This window comes from Polypterus senegalus, chromosome 12, assembly GCF_016835505.1.
Source record: "Polypterus senegalus isolate Bchr_013 chromosome 12, ASM1683550v1, whole genome shotgun sequence".
Classification (NCBI taxonomy): domain Eukaryota; kingdom Metazoa; phylum Chordata; class Cladistia; order Polypteriformes; family Polypteridae; genus Polypterus; species Polypterus senegalus.
In genome coordinates this window covers 87,117,481-87,139,419 of record NC_053165.1, presented here as the reverse complement: position 1 = coordinate 87,139,419, position 21,939 = coordinate 87,117,481, and the positions used below count along the sequence as shown (strand labels likewise).

Sequence of the window (21,939 nt, the reverse complement as noted above, 5' to 3'; positions counted from 1 at the left end):
AATCAGCTCAGGTCTGAAATGAGATGCCTCCTTCCAGCTACGTCTCTTTCTATGGAGTTTCCCATGGAAAACAGAGTAGGATCTCTTCTGGCCTTAACGGGATTCGAACTGACAACCTACTGGATATCAGCCCAGATCATTAGCCACAGAGCCGCCACTCCACTCTAATTTCAATTCCTTATTAAACCCAGGGCTGTGGAGTCGGAGTCGAGGAGTTGGAGTCTGAGACAATGTTGGGATCCTGGAGTCGGCAAATAATGGACAGACTCCGACTGCTAATAAATTTAAATCCAGCCATCTCTTATCCAACCCGCTATATCCTAACTACAGGGTCCAATACAGGGTGCAAGGCAGGAAACAAACCCCGGGCAGGGTGCCAGCCCACTGCAGGGCACACACACTAAGTACAATTTAGAATCGCCAATGCACCTAACCTGCCTGTCTTTGGACTGTGGGAGGAAACCAATGCAGACACGGGGAGAACATGCAAACTCCATGCAGGGAGGACCCAGGTAAGCGAACCCGGGTCTCATTACTGTGAGGCAGCAGCGCTACCCACTGCACCACCATGCCGTCCTAAATTTAAATTGTAATGAAAAAGAAAATACAGCAAGTTCAACAACAGTCCTAATGAAGTACTTCTCTGATGTAAGAATAAAGCCGGCGGCACGGTGGTGCAGTGGGTAGCGCTGCTGCCTCGCAGTTAGGACACCCGGGTTCACTTACCAGGTCCTCCCTGCGTGGAGTTTGCATGTTCTCCCCGTGTCTGCGTGGGTTTCCTCCCACAGTCCAAAGACATGCAGGGTAGGTGGATTGGCGATTCTAAATTGGGCTTGGTGTGTGCTTGGTGTGTTTGTGTGTGTCCTGTGGTAGGTTGGCACCCTGCTCAGGATTGGTTCCTGCCTTGTGCCCTGGGATTGGCTCCAGCAGACCCCCGTGACCCTGTATTCGGATTCAGCGGGTTAGAAAATGGATGGATGAATAAAGCCCAGTGTATGCCGTAGTTGTGTTACTACTAGTGTGAAGTGCAGATGAGCTGTTATACAACCTGACATTCACATATTGTCATCTGCATTAGGGTACAGATTTTATGTCAGATATAATGTGTTTAACAAGTTCATATGAGTGTAAACAAGTGTAATGATGTAGGTGGAGGTGTGATGGACGAGCCCCGTCCATTTGTGTTCTACTCTCCCTCATGTAAAAACACCCACCCCCTGTTTTGTGGTACTGCCATACTTCTTGTTTTAACACTGCCCTGTGGCCCTGCGAAGCGTAGTTTCGTGCCACTATGTAACATCCAAAGATGGTTTGACCAGAAAAGTCCACGTGGCTTGACCTGATATTGACTTCAGTAGGCCGTCATTCAACTCTTACAGTTTTTTTTCCTTCTGTCACTTGCAGACGTCCCGCACCACACGCTCCGATGAAGACAAAGACCTGGGCTGGGACGCCTGGGGTCCCTGGAGTGACTGTTCGCGCACCTGTGGAGGCGGGGCCTCCTACTCGCTGCGGAGATGTCTGAATGGAAGGTGAGTTCTACCAGGCAGGTGAGCAGAGGACTGGCACAAAAGACGTCCCCGATGCCCGAGGGGGTTCCTTCTCTCTTTCTAACCTTCGCGTCTTAATGGCTGTGGCTTGAGAGCAGCCCAACTATGTAAAGGCAAAATAAACGATAAAAAAAAAAAAAAAATGTGGTTCAAACCTCCTCAGAGACAATAAAGCTGTAGAATTACACGAGCGGAATGGTAGCTTTAAATCTGAGCATTAAAGCTTTAACAGCTGCATTCCTTTAAAACAATTAAAGTAATAAACATTGACGTTTTAACGATGGATGTCGTTATAATTAAAACATGGATGCAGTCTGTGAGTGTAATGACATCAAAGGCGGGGAAAGAATTGTGTTTCCCTCAGAAGAGTGGATCTCATTGTGTGATGATATCACAAAGTTCAAGTCTGCCAAGCTGGAGCGCTGGTCGTATATTTGACCTGGCAATGCTCTTTTATTATACCATGTTACTTATGGGATTCTATTTCACTTGCAGTATTTTAAACAGTTTTATGGGAAGTGCTTTATGGTAGATTTTCACTACTCATAATGCTATAAAGTTTAGAATTATCTGAATTGCTTTGCCGGTTGCTGTAGGATTACGGAATGCAAAGCTGCTGCGACTAAAGACTTGGCTCTTCTAATAATTCTTATTGTTACTTGGACTCTGACCCTCCGTGGCCTTATGTTGAGACAATGCATGCATGAATCATTTTTAAAAATCTCTCCTTTCACTCTCTAAACCACTTACCAAGTTCAGGGCTGAGGGCAGGAGTGCCCATGCCAGCAGCATTGGGCACAAGGTGTCAACCAACCATAGAAAGGGACACAATCATGCTGGGTCAGTTTTGAGTAGCTAGCCAACAGCACTGGATAGAAGGCGACATCCAACCATAGACGGGACACAGTTGTGTTGAATAAATATTGAGTAGCCAGCCAGCAGCAATGGGCACAATGTGACAACCAACCATAGAAGGGGCACAATTGTGTCAGGTCAATTGTGAGTAGCCAGCCAAGCAGCCTTGGGCACAAGGTAACAACCAACCAACCAACCAACCAACTAAGGAAGAGCCACAATCGTGTTGAGTCAGTTTTGGGTAGCCAGCCAGCCAGTATCAATGGGCACAAGCTGACAACTAACCAACCATGGAAGGGACACAATCATGCTGGGTCAGTTTTGAGTAGCCAACAGCACTGGATAGAAAGTGACAGCCAACCACAGACAGGACACAGTTGTGTTGAGTAAATATTGAGTAGCCAACCAGCCAGCAGCAATGGGCACAATGTGACAACCAACCATAGAAGGGGCACAATTGTGTCAGGTCAAGTTTGAGTAGCCAGCCAAGCAGTATTGGGCACATTGTGACAATTAACCATTGAAGGGACACAGTCATGCTCAGTCAATATCGCGTATACAGCCAGCAGCACTGGGTACAGGGTGACAGCCAACCATTAAAGGGACACAATTCGGTTGGGTTAGTTTTGAGTAGCTAGCCGGCATCTTTGGGCAGAAGGTGACAACCAGCCCTGTGAGGGACACGATTGAGTTGGATCAGTTTGGAGTAGCCAGTCACATAGGTCTTTAGGGTGTGGGAGTAAAACCAGACCACCTAGAGTACTGCCAGCAAACCAAACATTGCCAGATTAAGCACAGAGAACCAGGAGGTGAATCAAAATGAACGTCAGAAATATGATTGAAACCAAAAGAGCATTAAACGAGTTACTAGAAAATCAAAATGTTAATCAGAAATCAAAGTAGTTAAGGGAAGATAAAGCATTCACTACAATAAGACACGTGCACAAGGGATCAGGAAAGATTAATGTTCTGTCCTTGTTTATCCATTTCTACCGCTTGTATTCTTTCAGTCATGGCCCACAGCTTGTGACCATAGGAGAAACAGGCTGACTGGTAAACCAAGAGTGATGCCAGCCCAATATGCATGTCAATCTCACGAGGAGGAGGAGTATAGTAGAAACACACTCTCCTGTCACCCCCAGACCAGTCTGCCATTCCAAGAATGCTTTACCCACCTTCCAAATGGTCCTCTCTCACTCTCTCTCTCTCACTCTCTCTCTCTCTATATATCAAACTTTATTTTGTGTTGTGCTAAAAGCCAGAGGTTTTCAGTTTTCCTCACCCTTTGAAGGTCATTTTTGTGAATTTTGAACTTTTAAAGGCCCATGCCCTATTTTGGGCCTGAAGCCTGCTTGTTGAGTTTGGAGCCTGGCTGACTGGGGAGAAGCCTTCTTTTTGGTCAGTCCTGGTCTAACTGCTGGTACTTGGAGGCCTACTCACCTTTTATACCATCTTTTTGGCTACTAAGCTCCACAAAACCAGGTTTGTAAACTCACTTCAGCTATGCACTTATCTTCCTCTCCTTTGTCAAATGTTTCTCATTTCTAGCTTTTCTTGATTGTTTCAGAATCATCAATGTGCTCTTTATAGCTCCTTACATACTATAGTTAGCTTGTATTATACTGTTTCCCTTCATTGTCAGAGAAGCTTCTTTGGAAGGCTGAATGAAGGACATCGTCCTCAAAAATGAAATGCTTGCTACACCTCCATCCACATTCAGTAGTTCACAAATATTCTGTAACAAGACAACTTTACTTTCTGCAAGACAAGTCCTTTGAGGCCACCAGGAAGCAGACATATTGCAAAAATTGTAGGTGCATTTACAAGAATGTAATGACAATACGGGATTTATAATTACAAATGGATATGGCTGCTCTGGCGTTTATGCAGCAGAACTCACACATGATAAGATATAATTGAAAAATGGCAGTGTGGACAGCCAGGCTCGCTAGGCCAAATGCAAGACTGTCATTACAAATAGCGAGAAGGGAATCATCAATTACTACAGTGACATGGCAGCTGTGGGTGACAGTGACAAATAAATAGCAGCCGGGCAGAAATGCTTGGCCTCAATTGAAGGGTTCACGCTGCATATGAACTTTAAGAGTCCTCACTCTGTAAGACCACCAGCTTTAAAGGAATACGCCATTCAAAAATGATCATTTGTTCAAATGTTACTTAGCCCCTGTGCTTCAGAGTGATGGCCAACAAAAAAATTTTAATCCCATGATTTTTACAGAAAGGAGATTCAACGGACACAACAAAGGACAACATCAAACAATCTAAAAATCTCACATCACTTGTGTCACATGCAAAGTCATCTACTCTGTTGCTTGCAATGTCCCAGACATATTTTAACTAAAATAGTTTTAAATAAACTACTTAGCTCTTGTGATCAAGGAAGGAATGCGAGAACACACACATCTATCTTTATAACCTATACAATCTAAGTTTTTAATCTTGCCTGCTCTACTATCTATCTATCTATCTATCTATCTATCTATCTATCTATCTATCTATCTATCTATCTATCTATCTATCTATCTATCTATCTATCTATCATATAGTGCCTTTCCTATCTATCTATCTATCTGAATTTTTAATCTTGCCTGCTCTACTGTCTATCTATCTATCTATCTATCTATCTATTGTAGGATATGTCCGGCCATTCATCCTGGTCAATACTCCCAGGCTGCCAGATGGAGCCCTCCCTGCAACATGGAGATGCCCCGAATTCCAGCAGAACCTCATGGACATTGAAGTTTTAATGCACAGCCCTGCTGGATACCATGGGGGCCGACAGGGGTCACTGCAGGGAGGCCCACGGACTGCTATTTGCCCTATAACCCAGAAGTACGTCTTAGTCACAGCGACAGAGGAACTGACATATTTCCGGGATGAAGCAAAGGAGTTTTCACCTGACCCGGAAGTGTTAAGAATCACATGGACTGAGGGATCAGAATCACTTCCGGGTCAAGGACTATACAAAGGACTGTGGGAGATCCCAGGGTTGAGCTGAGTCAGGTGTCAGAGGGACAATACGTCTGGGAGTGGAGGATTGTATTGATTATTGATTTATTATTGTTTATTGTATGAGTGTAGTGGAGTGGAGTGTGCTTTGTGCACATTATTACTTTAATAAAGTCAATTATTGGACTTTTATCTGGTGTCTGGAGTCTGATCTGAGGGTTCAAGGGGACGATAGCGCCCCCTATCTATCTATCTATCTATCTATCTATCTATCTATCTATCTATCTATCTATCTATCTGAAAACAAATCAATTTACAGCCACTTGGCAGATTGTCAGACCCCTCTGGCATTTCCATGTTAATTCCATGAAAATTCCATCTTTTATTTGAAACTGAGATTTACTGTCGCATCTCTGACTGCACATTTACATTTTAAAATACTGCGCTTATGTAATAAATTAGATATGTCCATTCTCTTTCAAAAATGCACACAGTCACCCATAATTCTTTTATAAATGGGGGTCTTTGTCTTGTGTTTCATCTCTTGTGGCCTTGTTCCTTGTCGTCTGACTGCTAATATACAGAATGGAGAAGAAAGGAGGTTCTGGTTATGAAATGGCTTTACATTCTTTTTTTTTTTTTTACAGTATCATGCTGTCCAATTTGTGATGCCGATTTGCTAAATGAAGCGTGAATTGCTAAAAGGAGGCTTATGAATTGCTCCAGGGTAGTAATAAAGCCCCTCTTTTATCTTTGTGATGCATTTGTCTCGGAATCTGCCCGGTCCGAGTCCTCTGGATTGTCACCGATTGTAATCAGAAGTGCCTCTTAAGTTCTTTGACATGATTTGCTCAGCTCATATTTTTTGCTGCCTGGTGTTTTACTTCATTTTTTGTTTTTTTACTGCCATCTTTGTTACATTTCAGGTTATACCAAGAATTGAAAGAGGATTTTTAAACCTTGCATATACTCTAGGACAGTGTATCCCAGCCTTTGTAGAGTCACAAACCAATTTTTCACATGGCAGTGTTTCCACGACTTTCAGAGCGAAAGGAGTCGGGTGATCCCCCTCAGTGAATCAAGTGCGTCCGTCAAATCGGGGGGATTGGAATTGGGGTGGTCCCACTTGGTCACCTGATCATCAGAGTGTTAGATGAATCAAACATGATCGCCAATGCTCTTCTTCAGTGATGAATCGAGCCATCAGAGCGGGAGTTGGGGAGGTTGTCCAGTATTGGTCGCGATCCACCTGCGATGCTGCGGCTATAAGCTGAGTGCAATTGTGGGATGAGTGGGGAGGGGTGGGGTTTCATTCAGGGTTGGCTGCGTCCCACCTTCAATGCCGCGACGGCCCTCAGGTTGGGAAGTGCTGCTCTAAGATTTCAATGAAAGCCTGCAAACAAATGTAACAAGAGTTAGAAATGTGTGTCTTCCATTAAATACCTGAAGATGGTTTGATCTGAAGTTCTAAACATGGCAAATGGAGGTGGGACCTCCAGAAAGGCTTTACCTCAGATCAACTTGACCCCCAAATACCTACCTGTGGCTTCAGGCCCAGCTGTCATGAACTGGAAATCCCAAGTACTAAAGAGTTCCAAAGCGCGTAGTCCCATACACTTCCAGTAATGGCCACTAGAGGGGGAAAACCACCATTAAAACCCCAGCTAGGAATAAGGGTGAGCACTGAATCTTTGTAAAATTAAAAGATTTACCGTATATACTCACGTATAAGTCGGATCTTGAAACCCAAAAGATTGATCAGAAAATCAGACCTCGACTTACACACCCGTTCAAAAATGCAACACTTCTTCTTGCCTCCTCCAATCGCGCGCCAGTTTCTCAGGCACATCGAATTTTATTGCAGCAGCGCAGTTACCAATTTCTTTCACCAGTTCAACGAATTTTCGTTTAAAACCAGCTTCATATTTTCTTCTCATCGAACGCTCCATTGTAGATAAGGGATGCTGTTTCGATAAAGGTGTGAGATACAAAAAACACAAAAACAGTGCAAACGTCACTTCGGAAAAGTTTGTGTGGTCACGTAGGCACAATACATATAAATAAAAAAGGCTGTGTGCTCCGTGGTTACTCTCTCAGGTGAGCCTTAGCATATCATAATCTCTTGGACCAATAGCGTGAGTTTTCCACATTTGACATTAAAAAATAGCAGAAATTATAGGATAAAATTAAGTCCTGACTTACCCGTGGGAGAACTTATCCACGAGTATATACGGTAGTCTTCTCAAAAAGGATTCCAGTGAAGCTCCACGGTGCCCAGTGGTCAAAATGGACATGCCTGGCACAAAGTCAATCCAAATCGAACAAAGTCTCGATACAGAATCCGAAATATTAAGAAGGTCAGAATTCCAAATATTCACAAAAAGCATGAGAAAACATTCTGATTCGAGAGCGTATTCACAATGAACCCCAAGGAACTCTGGAAGACCCTCTGGATTTATAAGGTAGAGGGCTCTTCCTGGTTGTGATTGGCAGATGACACCGCCTCTTGGGGAACTACCCCACAAGAGCACATGGAAACATAACAAAGGGCAGCTTGTATACGACAATAAATCCAAAAACAAAGAAGGGCTCACTTAATCAACAGAAAAAGAAGCAAAAATGAAGAAAAGAGGCATAACAGATGAATTTAGAGGGCTGATGGCACTTTGGGGGAATTAAGAGGATAGGACTGGCGGGTTTCATTAGGCTGAATGGCCTGTCTGTGTCAATATTTTTCAAATATTCTAAGGCCGTTCGTGTGGGTGTGCTTATCTTTGCACTCATACGTCTCTCTTTTCCATATACTGACTTGATGTTTTTATCTACGCAGCTTTCTTTTTGGTTTATTTAAATCTTGACACCTTATCTGTAATTTTTTTTTTTTTGTTTTAATCTCCAGAAACTGTGAAGGAAGAAACATAAAGTACAAGACGTGCAGCAACATGGTAAGTTTGCGTGACTTTGCATTTCCATCCATTGAAATTCTGCCCTCAAGGCCAAACCGATTTCTTCAGTCACAACACTCTCTGACAGTTCATTTTATGACAGATTTGAATGCTTAATATTTTGGCAGAACGCGATCGTAGGTTAGACACGTCCGTTTTGTCTGGACAGAGCCCAAGTTGATCTTATTAGGATTTTTTTATTTATTTTTTTTTCCCAGGAGTTTTAAGTCATTCTGGTGTGGACTGTAGGGGGCGCCCCAGAGCTGCAACCACTAGACACAACTCAGCTGAATATCATTTCTAGGGTAAAGTAAAATAATATTGTAACACCGTAAAAGTCAGTCCCACACGATATAACTGAAAGAACAAGCACCTCTGGCTCCTTCTGCAACAACCTCTGTGAGCCTCACCAACCTCTGATTGTGACCCTGAGGGTGTCCTCTTTCATGCTGGACCCGGGAGCACTTGCCGGTGCTATGAACTTACCTAAACGAAGCACTTCCAGACTTCGCCATAATATGAGGGTCGCTTGATAAGTGTAGTAAAAAGGCCAGTTAAACACTGTTTTTTAGTAAAAATCGCTTCATACGTCTGCGGAACGTAAACGACGAGACATTTCTGCCTGAAATCTGGCCCGACCTGGTTGGCAGAGTGACACTTGCCAGCCGTGACATCCTCATATTAATTGTAATGCTATCTCATAGAAATTTACCAAACTTAAGTGTCAGGAGTGATTTGTGACAGACGGGTATCAGCAAGAGTGAAAGGGAAGGTCTACAGGACGGTAGTGAGACCAACTGTGTTATATGGGCAGGAGACGGTGGCACAGGAGACAGAGCTGGAGGTGGCAGAGTTAAAGATGCTAAGATTTGCATTGGGTGTGACAAGGATGGATCGGATTAGGGTCAGCTCAAGTTGGGAGACAAAGTCAGAGAGGCGAGATTGTGTTGGTTTGGACATGCGCAGAGGAGAGATGAGGGGTATATTGGGAGAAGGGTGCTAAGGATAGAGCTGACAGGGAAGAGGAGAAGAGGAAGGCCTAAGAGAAGGTTTATGGATGTGGTGAGAGAGGACATGCAGGTGATGAGTGTGACTGAGTGAGAAGCAGACGCCAGAAAGATACGGAAGAAGATAATCCACTGTGGCAACTCCTAACAGGAGCAGCCGAAAGAAGAAGAGTCAAATGACCCTTGTAGATATATATCCAGTCTTCACAGTACCTCAGAGACCCCAACAGGGTTTCCCTTCCTCATGACGAGTCCCAGGCATCCCTGCGGGCGTCTTAACTGGAAGAACACCGGGGGATAAACTGCTTATAAAATCCCTTCGTTCCTCGTCCATCCATTATTAGTCCCCCGACTGGGTTAGAAATCGGCGATCCTCCTGACCAGGTTGTGCCTCCTTTCTTGTTGTTCCCTCCATTACGGCCTCCCACCTGGAGTCGGGACGCCACTCCATCTGCTCCCACACTTCCATTAGTTTTCAGACTTTTATTATCTAAAAATGCCAACCTTGTTTCATTTCACTGTTTGCACAGAGGTGGAGTTTAGGAATACAAAGATTCCTTCTTTGCAGTCATTCCTAAATTTCCTCTTTCCTTCTTGCTGCCGAGCAGCCTTGTGAATGACTGTCTTGGTATGTTACTTCCTCTGTGATGCATTAGGGTGACCCCCTGCTCACCCCTCACCTCAGCTGGAGATGACCTTCCCCTCTCTTTCAATTCATTTGCCCGTCATTCCCTTACATATCCGACTAGAGCTGTGACAAAATGAGGATTTACAGTACATATGACGATCATGCATCATATTGAGCAGCACGGCTCTGCGATTTAAATTAAGCCAGCCGTTTCCGTGCTGAATCACCTATGCAACGCTCCACAGCTGCTTTTCTGTGGTCAGAGGGCACAGCTACACTTTCAAGAAAGAAAGAAAGAAAAAAAAAAAGAATCAATAAAATTCTTGAATTCCCGTAAGGCTGTGGATAGTTGGGAACAAGCAGGGGGTGAAAAATCATAAATATTAGGACAGAGAAAACAACCGGACTGGTGAATAAATCTTGTTTTATGCATCAGTAGATTGCAATGTTGAGGTTTTTAAGATCTTTTTATCAACACATGCAATCCGTATACTCTGGGAGATTATTTGCGGCCAAATTAAATGTAATGCAATGTGTAAACTGCGTAGAAATGCAAGAGGGGTCTTTGATTTTGGTTCAGTTTTATCACGGCATAAGCATATCAACCAAACTGGCCACTGCTTTTCACTATTGCACGCAATTTTCTGGTCATGTGATTCCAATTTGAATAACGTTTAAATACATGTCCATAGATGGCGTGTCATAACTATGCATGGTAAAGGCGCTATATAAATAAAATGTATTATTATTATTATTATTATTATTATTATTATTATTATTATTATTATTATTATTAACTGCTAGCTGTGTAAGCCCGTGCTGTAAAAATCCAGGCAATTAGAAACCACGGATTCAGGCCATTCAATCAGTCAATCGCATTGGTTGTGTATTAGTGGCTAAGCGAGCTTCTCTCTCCTTTTTGGTTTCCCGATGTGCTCTCCTCGCTTGTGTATTAGCGGTTAAGCGAGTTTCTCTGTCCTCTGAGGTTTCGTTTTCCCGATGTGCTCGCCTTGCTTTTGTATTAGCGGTTAAGCGAGTTTCTCTGTCCTTTTTGGTTTCCCGATGTGCTCACCTCACTTGTGTATTAGCGGTTAAGCAAGTTTCTCTGTCCTCTGAGGTTTCGTTTTCCCGATGTGCTCGCCTTGCTTTTGTATTAGCGGTTAAGCGAGTTTCTCTGTCCTCTGAGGTTTCGTTTTCCCGATTTGCTCGCCTCGCTTGTGTATTAGCGGTTAAGCGAGTTCTCTCTTTTCTCGGCAGTTTCACTTTGGCGACAGAGTTGCTTTCTTTGAACTTCATGCTGTAGCCTTGCAATTCTGGGTCAGGACAGACAGACACACACACTTCCACGCGTAGACATTTATATACAAGAAAAGCAAAGCAGACGTGTTGCTTAGCGGCTGCTCCTTGTGTATTGCATTTCAATTCAACACTAAGCTTTAATCGCGCCAACCCTAAATGTAATCCAATGACCAATCAGCATCCAAAGGTGGGGCCAGGGGCGTTCCCTTCACGATAGTGTTGTACTTGGAAAGCAGTCTGAACACGGGGCACTCCTGTGAGTCATTTTTAGAGACAAAAGAGATTAAAGCATTTTGGGACACCTTGAAGGCTAAACCCCATCTATTATAAGATCGCAAAAAGGAAAAACAATGCAATTCGAGTCTTTCCGACTTATGCAATCAGATAGACTGCCCAAAATGATGGTTCTTCTACTTAGGATGGATTCTGGGAGGAAGAGGCAGGTTCAGGAGGTTAGATCCCGGAAGTGATGTCTCAAGTGGAGAGGTGTCAATCTTCCTTTCTGCAGAGAGAGGAGAAGAAGAGTGATGATCACTAGACAGTGCCACCTCATGTCTCGGTGGAGTACTGCAATCACTTAAGCCCATAAGCCGTTTCCCAAGTGCACGTGTGTGGCAGGGTGTTGGAGGAGAGGAGCGTCTGCTAAAAATCCACCATCATTTCAGTTCTTTTCAAAGAATTCAAATTAAGATTGTGGAGGGTGCGGTGTAGTCCCTCAATTGACTTGTTGGCATATGGTGTCCTTCAGGGACATTTTACAGCTCAAAGATTGATCTGTGATGGCTCGTGAAACTTAAAAGAAATTCTCATTTGTGTTCCATTTAAGAATCAACTTTGCCACAGATACTTTGTCGAAATCGCTTCAGACCAAAAGGAGACTCAGTCAAACTTGAGAATTTGGGTTGAAAAGTCGGTTACATTTTGTGAGATCTCTTGCTAGTCTCGTTTTCATCTCGTTGTATTTTTTATCTATGTTTGGACTGATGCCCTTATCCAAGATGATTTACAGCTTTCGAGATTACATTTCGGTTACATTTCTTTTGTTTTTCCAGTTCGTGAAGCGTGAGTCAGTGTCTTGCACCCTAAAGACGACGCTGAGTCTCAGTACTTTAGCAAAACCAGTCGAAACTGGAACAGCAAGGTTATTTATTGTAGTGGGCTCTACCACTCTACTATACACAGACACAGCAAACAGGCAGGACTGGGGGTCAAGTCAGTGGCCCTGCACCACCCATCGGGTGACCGGCGCTTTGCATGTGGCAGCGGTCAGCTTGTAGTTGTTTCTGTGGTGCTGCGAATCTGCGGTCGCCTCAGCAATGGACAAGCAACCCTCAACAGACATGGCAGCCACGCTTCTGCAAGTCGTCCCATTGGAGAGTGTCTCAAAGAGTTCAGAAGCCTCGCAAGTGAAGAACAGGCAGATGAAGTGACTTTCTTGTGGCCACACCATGGTGTCAGTAGTGGGATTTGAAGCACTGTAGACACCTTTCGGGGGCTGTCCAGCTCCCCAGACACCCAACACAAGCAGGCTCTGACCCGGGTATGAAAGACAAAGAGTTTTTTATTGTGGGAAACTCTTCCGTAAGCGTTTCCCACCACAGCTTGAAGTACAGGGTGGGCCATTTATATGGATACACCTTAATAAAATGGGAATGGTTGGTGATATTAACTTCCTGTTTGTGGCACATTAGTATATGTGAGGGGGGAAACTTTTCAAGATGGGTGGTGACCATGGTGGTCATTTGGAAGTCGGCCATTTTGGATCCAACTTTTGTTTTTTCAATAGGAAGAGGGTCATGTGACACATCAAACCTATTGGGAATTTCACAAGAAAAACAATGGTGTGCTTGGTTTTAACGTAACTTTATTCTTTCATGAGTTATTTACAAGTTTCTGACCACTTACAAAATGTGTTCAATGTGCTGCCCATTGTGTTGGATTGTCAACGCAACCCTCTTCTCCCACTCTTCACACACTGATAGCAACACCGCAGGAGAAATGCTAGCACAGGCTTCCAGTATCCGTAGTTTCAGGTGCTGCACATTTCGTATCTTCACAGCATAGACAATTGCCTTCAGATGACCCCAAAGATAAAAGTCTAAGGGGGTCAGATCGGGAGACCTTGGGGGCCATTCGACTGGCCCACGACGACCAATCCACTTTCCAGGAAACTGTTCATCTAGGAATGCTCGGACCTGACACCCATAATGTGGTGGTGCACCATCTTGCTGGAAAAACTCAGGGAACGTGCCAGCTTCAGTGCATAAAGAGGGAAACACATCATCATGCAGCAATTTCGCATATCCAGTGGCCTTGAGGTTTCCATTGATGAAGAATGGCCCGACTATCTTTGTACCCCATATACCACACCATACCATCAATTGTTTTGTTCCAACAGTCTTGGAGGGATCTATCCAATGTGGGTTAGCGTCAGACCAATAGCGGTGGTTTTGTTTGTTAACTTCACCATTCACATAAAAGTTTGCCTCATCACTGAACAAAATCTTCTGCGTAAACTGAGGGTCCTGTTCCAATTTTTGTTTTGCCCATTCTGCAAATTCAGTGCGCCGATCTGGGTCATCCTCGTTTGTAAGGGTGCCATTTGTGAGTAGCTAATATCCGCCGAAGGGATGTTTGACTAATGCCACTCTCCAGTGCTTCTCATGGGCATCTTGGCTAAGTGTGGATGCCGGCTGGCCGTCCCTTACACCACACAACCTCAGGGTTTGGGGTTCAAATTGTAAAAAGAAGAATCAAAGAAACTAGCTGGAAAGTCTGAGGCCATTGTGTGACTTTGTTGAAACTCATGAGGAGACCCTTGTGAGGATACCAGGGGTATTTTTTATTTCTTTCTGGTCTCCTTATTGTCTATCAGAAACCAAAAACAGATATTAAGGAGATCTCTTTTATTGATTTTTCATTCCTATGGGCTGCAGGGTGCTAGAAGAGCAGCAACTATAAACTGATGTAGGGGGCCGCAGTGTTAAGCCCCTTAAGAAGTAAGACCTGATCATTACACTGTGCCAGCAGATTCAGAGACCTCATTTCTAACAACAATCTCGGGCTTTGTTTGGCTTTATCAGGCCCTTGGCTTTCCAAATTAATCTTGTCCGGTAATTCCACAGAAAAAACAAAAGGGTGTGAGGAGGAATGCCGACAGAAATGATCTGGAGCGCTGCCGAGCCATTTAACCACAGACCACAGAGGAAGCTTTCGCAAACGCCAGTGGGCCTCCTCTTTGACCTTCTGCGAAGTGGATCATCTCTGGGGGTTTGACCCACGCCGTGTCTGGTTTATATCGGTGGGGGACTGAAACGCTTCCTGCTGATTAAAGAGACGAGGGTCTCGTCATATTCAAGTGGTGCCTAACGTGTCATCTTTTTTTTTAATTTTTATATTTGGAACAGTGGCAGAAGTCGTGACTCTCTCCTGGCTCTCTCTGGGTATCCTGAAATGTCATTATGAGGAGTAGTTCAGGGCCCCAGATGGTAAAACGACCTGAAAGGGATGTTGAGAACAGAAACGACATCTCCGCTCTGTAAATGATTTTCAGCGCTCTTTGTCAAGTCAGTATAAGTGGGGAAAAACCGATTCTCAACCTGTTAACCTGAAAGAAACGCATTCTCCTGTTACTGAAGTCCACTCATCTGGATTTATTTGATACAAGAAATGATTTCTGTCCAGGCTTATGGGAATTAGATCTAGCATCACATCGGGCTGAACGTTTACTGCTTGTAGGCATTGAAGAAATGAATGATCAAGTTGCTCATCTTTTTATTTTTAATTGTGCTCTTTCATCAGATGTGGAATGTTGGTGGCTTATTATGCACTGTAACCACCAGTGGGCGCCACTGAGCCCCAAACCTCAGACACAGCACAATTATAGGTTTAAATAACAGATATTTATTTAACCATTGCACACCTCCAGTAATCACACATGCAAAGATCAGCCACATTACAAACAAATTAATCAAATTCTTCCTCCTGCCATACCCCAATTCAGTGTTGCCCACTGCCTCCCATCTCTGAGCTGGATCCGGGAATGGTGCCACACTGTGTCTTCCGGGAAGCACTTCTGGGCCATAAAGAAAGTAAGGAGGTCCTCCCTCGACAGGTCCTTATATTGTTACCCAGGGACCCTGATAGGGCTGCACTTCCGTATTCTAAATCCCAAGCACCCTTGCAGGCATCCCAACTGGGCACCCAGGGACTCCTGATAGAGTTACACTTCTGGACACCAACTCCCAAGCGCCCCTGCAGATATCCTGGCTAGGCACCCAGAGACCCCGATAGGGCGGCACTTTCAGCACTCCAACTCCCAAGCACCCTGGCAGGCATCGCAACTGGGTATCCAGGGAACCCTGATAGGATTACACTTCTGGACTCCAACTCCCAAGAACCCCTGCAAGTGTCTTAACTGGGCACCCAGGGACCGCGATAGGGCTTTGCTTCTGCACTCCAACTCCCAAGCACCCCTGCAGATATCCTGGCTAGGCACCCAGGGACCCCGATAGGGCGGCACTTTCAGCACTCCAACTCCCAAGCACCCTGGCAGGCATCGCAACTGGGTATCCAGGGAACCCTGATAGGATTACACTTCTGGACTCCAACTCCCAAGAACCCCTGCGAGTGTCTTGACTGGGCGTCCAAGGTCTGCAATAGGGCTTTGCTTCTGCACTCCAACTCCCAGGCACCCCTGCAGGTGTCCTGGCTAGGCACCCAGGGACCACTGAGAGGATTACACTTCTGGACTCCAATTCCCAAAAACCTCTGCAGATCTCCTGGCTGGGCACCCAGGGACCCCTAATAGGATTACACTTCCGGACTCCAACTCCCAAGGCCCCCTGCGAGTGTCTTGATTGGGCACCCAAGGCCCCCAATAAGGCTGAACTTCTGCACTCCAACTCCCAAGCACCCCTGCAAGTGTCTTGACTGGGCACCCAGGGACCGCTGATAGGATTACACTTCTGAACTCCAACTCCCAAGGACCCCTGCAGGAGTCCTGGCTTGGCACCCAGGAACCCCCAATAAGGCTGAATTTCTGCACTTCAACTCCTAAGAACCCATGTGGGTGCCCTGACTGGCTGCCATACGAAGACTGCTGCCACCGGGCGTTTAGGGGCTGGAATAACTCCTTAGTCTGGGCTTCTGTTGGTCCATCCACTGTATTATACCGGCTGGGCACAAAGTTATTTTTCCATCTTGCTGGCCAATCAGTTTGATTTTCTACTCTGGCATCCCATCTGGGTAAAAACCAACCCTCCTTCCTGGCCGAGATGCCCGTTTCTCCTACAGTACATGTGTAGCATCTTAATTACATCAACCCACAGAAATGGCACAACATGGCTCAGGGACGACTGCAATCAGGCCTGTCTGCACCAAATCACCTACAGTACGTCTGTTAAACCTGGTAACAGGGTTTGCATGATTTCTGCATGGTGGTCTCTGTGATGTGGGCTCCAGTTCAGCCCACACCTCCAAGAGGTTTGCTGCAGGAAGTCTAAATCAGCTTATAAGTCAGACATCATCGTGACCCTAATGCCCTGGAATTGGCGATATCCTCCCAAAGTGCTTATGCCACCCTTGCCAGTTTTGTTGTACAACACACAGCACAGCTTTTTCTATAGAGAAACAAGATAAGCAACACGCTAAAAGAATTCACATTCAGCGTATGCATGAGACGCTGTTTACCAACACTGAAGATGCTCTACTGAGAGAACACCTCAGCTAAATGATATAATCTATCCATCCATCCATTATCCAACCTGCTGTATGCTAACTACAGGGTCACGGGAGTCTGCTGGAGCCAATCCCAGCCAACACAGGGTGCAAGGCAGGAAACAAACCCCGGGCAGGGCGCCAGCTCACTGCAGGGCACACACACACACACCCCAAGCACACACCAGGGACAATTTAGGATCACCAATGCTCCTAACCTGCATGTCTTTGGACTGTGGGAGGAAAGCCACGCAGACACTGGGAGAACATACTGATATAATGAGACTGACCACATCGTAAGGTTCACTTCATTGTTCTGCCACCAGGTGTCGCTAAAACTGCAGTATCAAAAAAATTCTGCAGAGGAATTCTTGCCGTAACGTCAAGTTAATTTTCCATCAACGGGTGCAGTCAACCGTAACAAGGTTCAGCTCCTCTGCCAATTTCAGGCTCCTGGCACGGTGCCTCGCTCCTCTGACTCCCACGTCCACGCCTCAGCCTTACATGGGAGCCCTGCTGGAGCGGTCGGTCACTCCTGCTCCCCAAAATCACCTAGCAGGAATGACCCCCCGCACCTCAAGTACTTCTAAAGGGTCCGTCTTCTCGACCCTTTACTTCCATTCGCCCTCACATGGGCACCTCTTCGATCCCGCCTCTTTCTCTTTCTCTCATTAACCTCCGTTCCTTCCAAATTTAATTCTTCTCTCTTTTTGATCTTTTTCTCTCTAGCGTGCGGGCTCCATTTTTTTTATTACGCCATGTTGGGTGCCAATGCTGTCTGACTGACATGTGAACACGTGATCTGCCAAGCACCCCAATCGGTCTCAGAGTGGTCCGTGCACATCTGTACCCATTCAGAGCCTGTGCTATGATTTAATTTGCCCCGGACCTCTTATGACAGGTGGGCTCTCACTGCCCAATCGAGGATTAAGGAACGCCAGCTAGACAGCACGTCAACCCAAATAGCAAGTGAAATCTGTAGGGCCATTCAAGATTTCCGGCCTGCTTTACTTGATTTGAGATGTGTGTAATTGTGTTTGCTCTTATGAAGGCTCTAATAGTATTCGGCGGTAATTTCATAAAACATTTTGTTTGACAACACATATTTTGGCTGTAGACTAAATATGTCATAGAAGTGACTGATTTTCAGTGAGCTATTAAATCTCGCATTCTTACTACTTGCCATAAAACACAGAATTATTGCGTGGCGTGCCGCTGCCAAAAAAGCTTTCAATGTGACATCCAGCCACCAAATGGTGCAGATGAATTCTTTCTCGGTGTGTCATGATTTTATTTTCAAATATATCTCGTAAAAAATCATTACTTTATTAGTCACGCTGACTTGATTTCTGCCCTTCTGCCCAGATTTTGACAGATCGTTTACCCTGCTGTTGGAAACGACTGTGACAGCTGGGAGAGCTTCGGAAAGGATTGCTTGGACTGAGGAGGGCGCAAAAGACACGGCACAGGAAGGGAACGTTTTGATCGCCCTCTTCAATCAGTCCGTATTTTGTAACGAATGTTTAATGAAAGGTCAGAAGTTGCACTTAAATCTATTGCAAGATTTCCAACAAACATTACGGGTTTAAATAAAGCTCGTCATGTGTCTGTGGACCAGGACGACGGATGTTAAACCAAAGACAGACCAGGAGTCTAACCCAAAATATATATGTGGTGCTAAAACAGATGCCAATGGGCAGAGGATCCTAAACATTTGTACCAATGCGTCTAGTTATTCTAAATGTTTATGAGGCGCCTCAGTTCAAATGATAAATGCAATGCAATGGGCTTCGCAGGGCTGAGTGCTGAGTCCTCTGCCCTACTCCCTCTACGGTGCGGCCACAAGAGGGCGCCAGAGAGCCCTAAACCACAGTCCCTGCAATACGACACACGTTTACTTGAATAAAATAAAAAGACTTTTATTCTTTTCTCAGGCACCTTCTCACAATCCTCTTGTCCAATCACAATAATAATAAGCCACCAACTATGGAGACAATGGGTGCTTTTATTCTTATTCCTTCTTCGCTGCCTCCTGACCTGTGGCAGTGGGCTTTCTTTTATGTCGGACCCCAGAATACTTCCGGTATCCTTCCTCCCGTCCCCTCTAGGAAGCACTTCCGGGTCATAGACAAAGTAGAGAGGACCTCCCCCGACAGCGCCCTCTAATGATCCCAAGGTACCCCTACAAGGCTGCACTTCCGGAGTCCATTTCCCTAGCAGCCCTCTCAGGTGTCCCAATTAGGCTTTTACACGAGGACCACTGCCACCTAGCACATGGGGGATGATGGACCTACTCCCAAGCTCTGGCTTCCGCCAGTCCATCCATTATTGAGCCTTTCCAACCCAGCTGGCCAATAACAGTTTTCTTGGGCCTCCCATCCAGGTAATAATCCAAGCTGTTCCCTGGCTGGGACGCCCGTTCGTATGCCACAACACGTATGAATATATGGCTGCACTTAACTCTAACATTGTTTTGATTTGATATTTTTTGTTAGTCCCCAAGGGGGAAATTTGTCATTTCACATGACCTGTGGGGTTAGGTATGAAGTGCTGGCTTTACACAAGTGTGACCGACTCCTTACTTCGTCCAGGTAAGCCTGCTCATTGTAGTTTAGATATCAGGCCTGCCATAGCTGTGTCATCCGTAAACTTGACAATGACATTATGTGACTGTGGCTCTGTGGCTACGGATCTGTGTCAGCCATTGTACATCGCCCCATAACAAGACTTGGGGTCTTGCTCAAGGGCATAATGAAATAGGGTCCCTTGTGGCAGTAACAGGATTTGAACCAGCGCCCTTAAATATTCAATTTCTAAAAAGAAACAAGCCAAGAGCAATTCTAATAGTTCTTAAATAACCTAAATGAAGCCAGGAAGCTCTTCTTTACTCAAAGACTTGTGGGACTCTGGAACAAAATATGGAGACATGGAGTTGAAGCAGAAACCTGGATCACCTTTAAGAAAGAATCAGGATGAGGTTGTGGAACAGCATAGCTATCAGATACTCAGAAAAGCCTGATGGTCTCCTCTTGTTTGTCAAATGTCTCACTTTTTTACGCTAGCATCAGTGGATTCCGACAAACAGACAAGAATATTACGAGATGCTCAACTATTAATTTAGATGTGAAGCATTCTGTTCCTTATAATTATTTTTATAATTATTTATTTATTTATTTTTTGTTCCAGGACTGTCCTGTGGAATCTGGAGACTTCCGAGCTCAGCAGTGCTCAGCCCATAATGACATAAAATACAAAGGAGAAACTTATGAGTGGCTTCCCGTCTCTAATGACCTTGCGACTCCGTGTGCTCTCAAGTGCCAGGCCAAAGGGAAAAACCTGGTGGTGGAGCTGGCACCCAAAGTGCTGGATGGTACAAGATGCAAGGCGGACTCGCTGGACATGTGCATTAATGGGATTTGCCAGGTAACTGCCGCTGTGGGATGCTGGGTTGGTCAAGTAGAATTCCCATTAAGTAGGTTCATGTGTCATGTTTTCAAAATTTCATCCACCTAAGGATAAGGGTCGGTGTGTCTGTGTTTCTGTGCATCTGTCTAGTTATTATGTCTTTGTTATCCAACAGGTGGCACATTGCAAACATTTGTAGTAATAAAATGCACTATATTTCCATTCCAACATATGGTGCACCACAAACATTAACATTGCTTTTACAAATCCTACACCAAATGGTATGTAACAGAGACATAGCAGCTGGACAGACACAATGTAATTCAAACCTTAACGGTCAATACACCCAACAAAGAGTGATGGCCGGATGGACAGAAATCAGATCACCCACTTCAATGAAAGGACTAGTGTCTGTGTGTCTGTGTATTTGTGTGTCTGTCTGCTGCTATGGCTCTGTCATTCCAACAGATGGCGCATTGCAAATATATGTCGTAACAAAATGCATTACATTTCCATTCCAACAGATGGCTCCTCACACCCATTTGTAGCAATACGATTCAGTATATTGTCTTCCAACAGATGGCTCATCACAAACATCAGCACTGCTTTTACAAATCCTGCACCAAATGGCATGTAACAGAGACATAGCACCTGGAAGGACACACTGCACTGCAAGCATTAACAGTGAAAACATCCAACAGAGAATAACGGACAGGTGGACAGAAATCAGCTTGTCCCTCTTAAGGGTAAGGACAAGTGTCTGTGTGTCTCTGTATTTGTGTGTCTGTCTGTTGCTATGGCTCTGTCATTCCAACAGATGGCACATCACAAACATTTATAATAACAGAGTGCACTAAATTTCCATTCCAACAGATGGCACATCACAAACATTAGCATTGCTTTTACAATTCCTATACCAAATGGCATTTAACAGAGACATAGCAGCTGGATGGTCACACTGCAATACAAACCTTATGGTCAATACATCCAACAGAGAGTGATGGCCGGATGGACAGAAAATCAGCTCATCCTTTTTAATAAAAGGACTAGTGCCTGGGTGTCTTTGTTTCTGTGTGTCTGTCTGGTTGCTATGGCTGTGTGATTCCAACAGATGGCGCATTGGAAACATATGTAGTGTGACTGATTAGGGCTTTGTTGTCCCCTTGAACCCTCAGACTATACGCCAGACACCATTTAAAGTCCAAATGTTGAACTTATTATAATAATAAAGTGCACAAAGCACACTCCTCTCCACAATTCTCATATAAATAAACACAATAATCAATAAACAATAATCCCCCACTCTCCCAGACGCGTTGCCACCCTGCTACCCAGCTCAGCTTGTTTGTCTGGGATTTCCCAGAGTCCTTTATAGTCCGTGACCCGGAAGTGCTTCTGAACCCTCAGTCCATGTGACTTCTTAGTACCGCCGGGTCAGATCAAAAACTCTTCTTTTTCATCTCGGAAGCACGTCATTTCTCCTGTCCATGTGACTAGGACGTACTTCCGGGTTATAGGGCAAATATAAGTCTTTGAGCCTCCCTGCAGCGAACCCTTGCAAC

At 44.9% G+C, this 21,939-nt stretch overlaps 1 protein-coding gene across 2 annotated transcripts in view; it reads left to right on the top strand.

Moving 5' to 3' along the window:
• The window catches only part of adamtsl3 (ADAMTS-like 3), a 486,079-nt gene that overhangs the window by 286,951 nt on the left and 177,189 nt on the right, over positions 1-21,939 (top strand). For both annotated transcript variants that reach the window (XM_039772774.1, XM_039772775.1), the window contains exons 4-6: positions 1,405-1,532; positions 8,275-8,320; positions 20,159-20,395. In XM_039772774.1, coding sequence (XP_039628708.1) covers positions 1,405-1,532; positions 8,275-8,320; positions 20,159-20,395 — 411 coding nt within the window. The remainder of the gene's footprint in view (positions 1-1,404; positions 1,533-8,274; positions 8,321-20,158; positions 20,396-21,939) is intronic.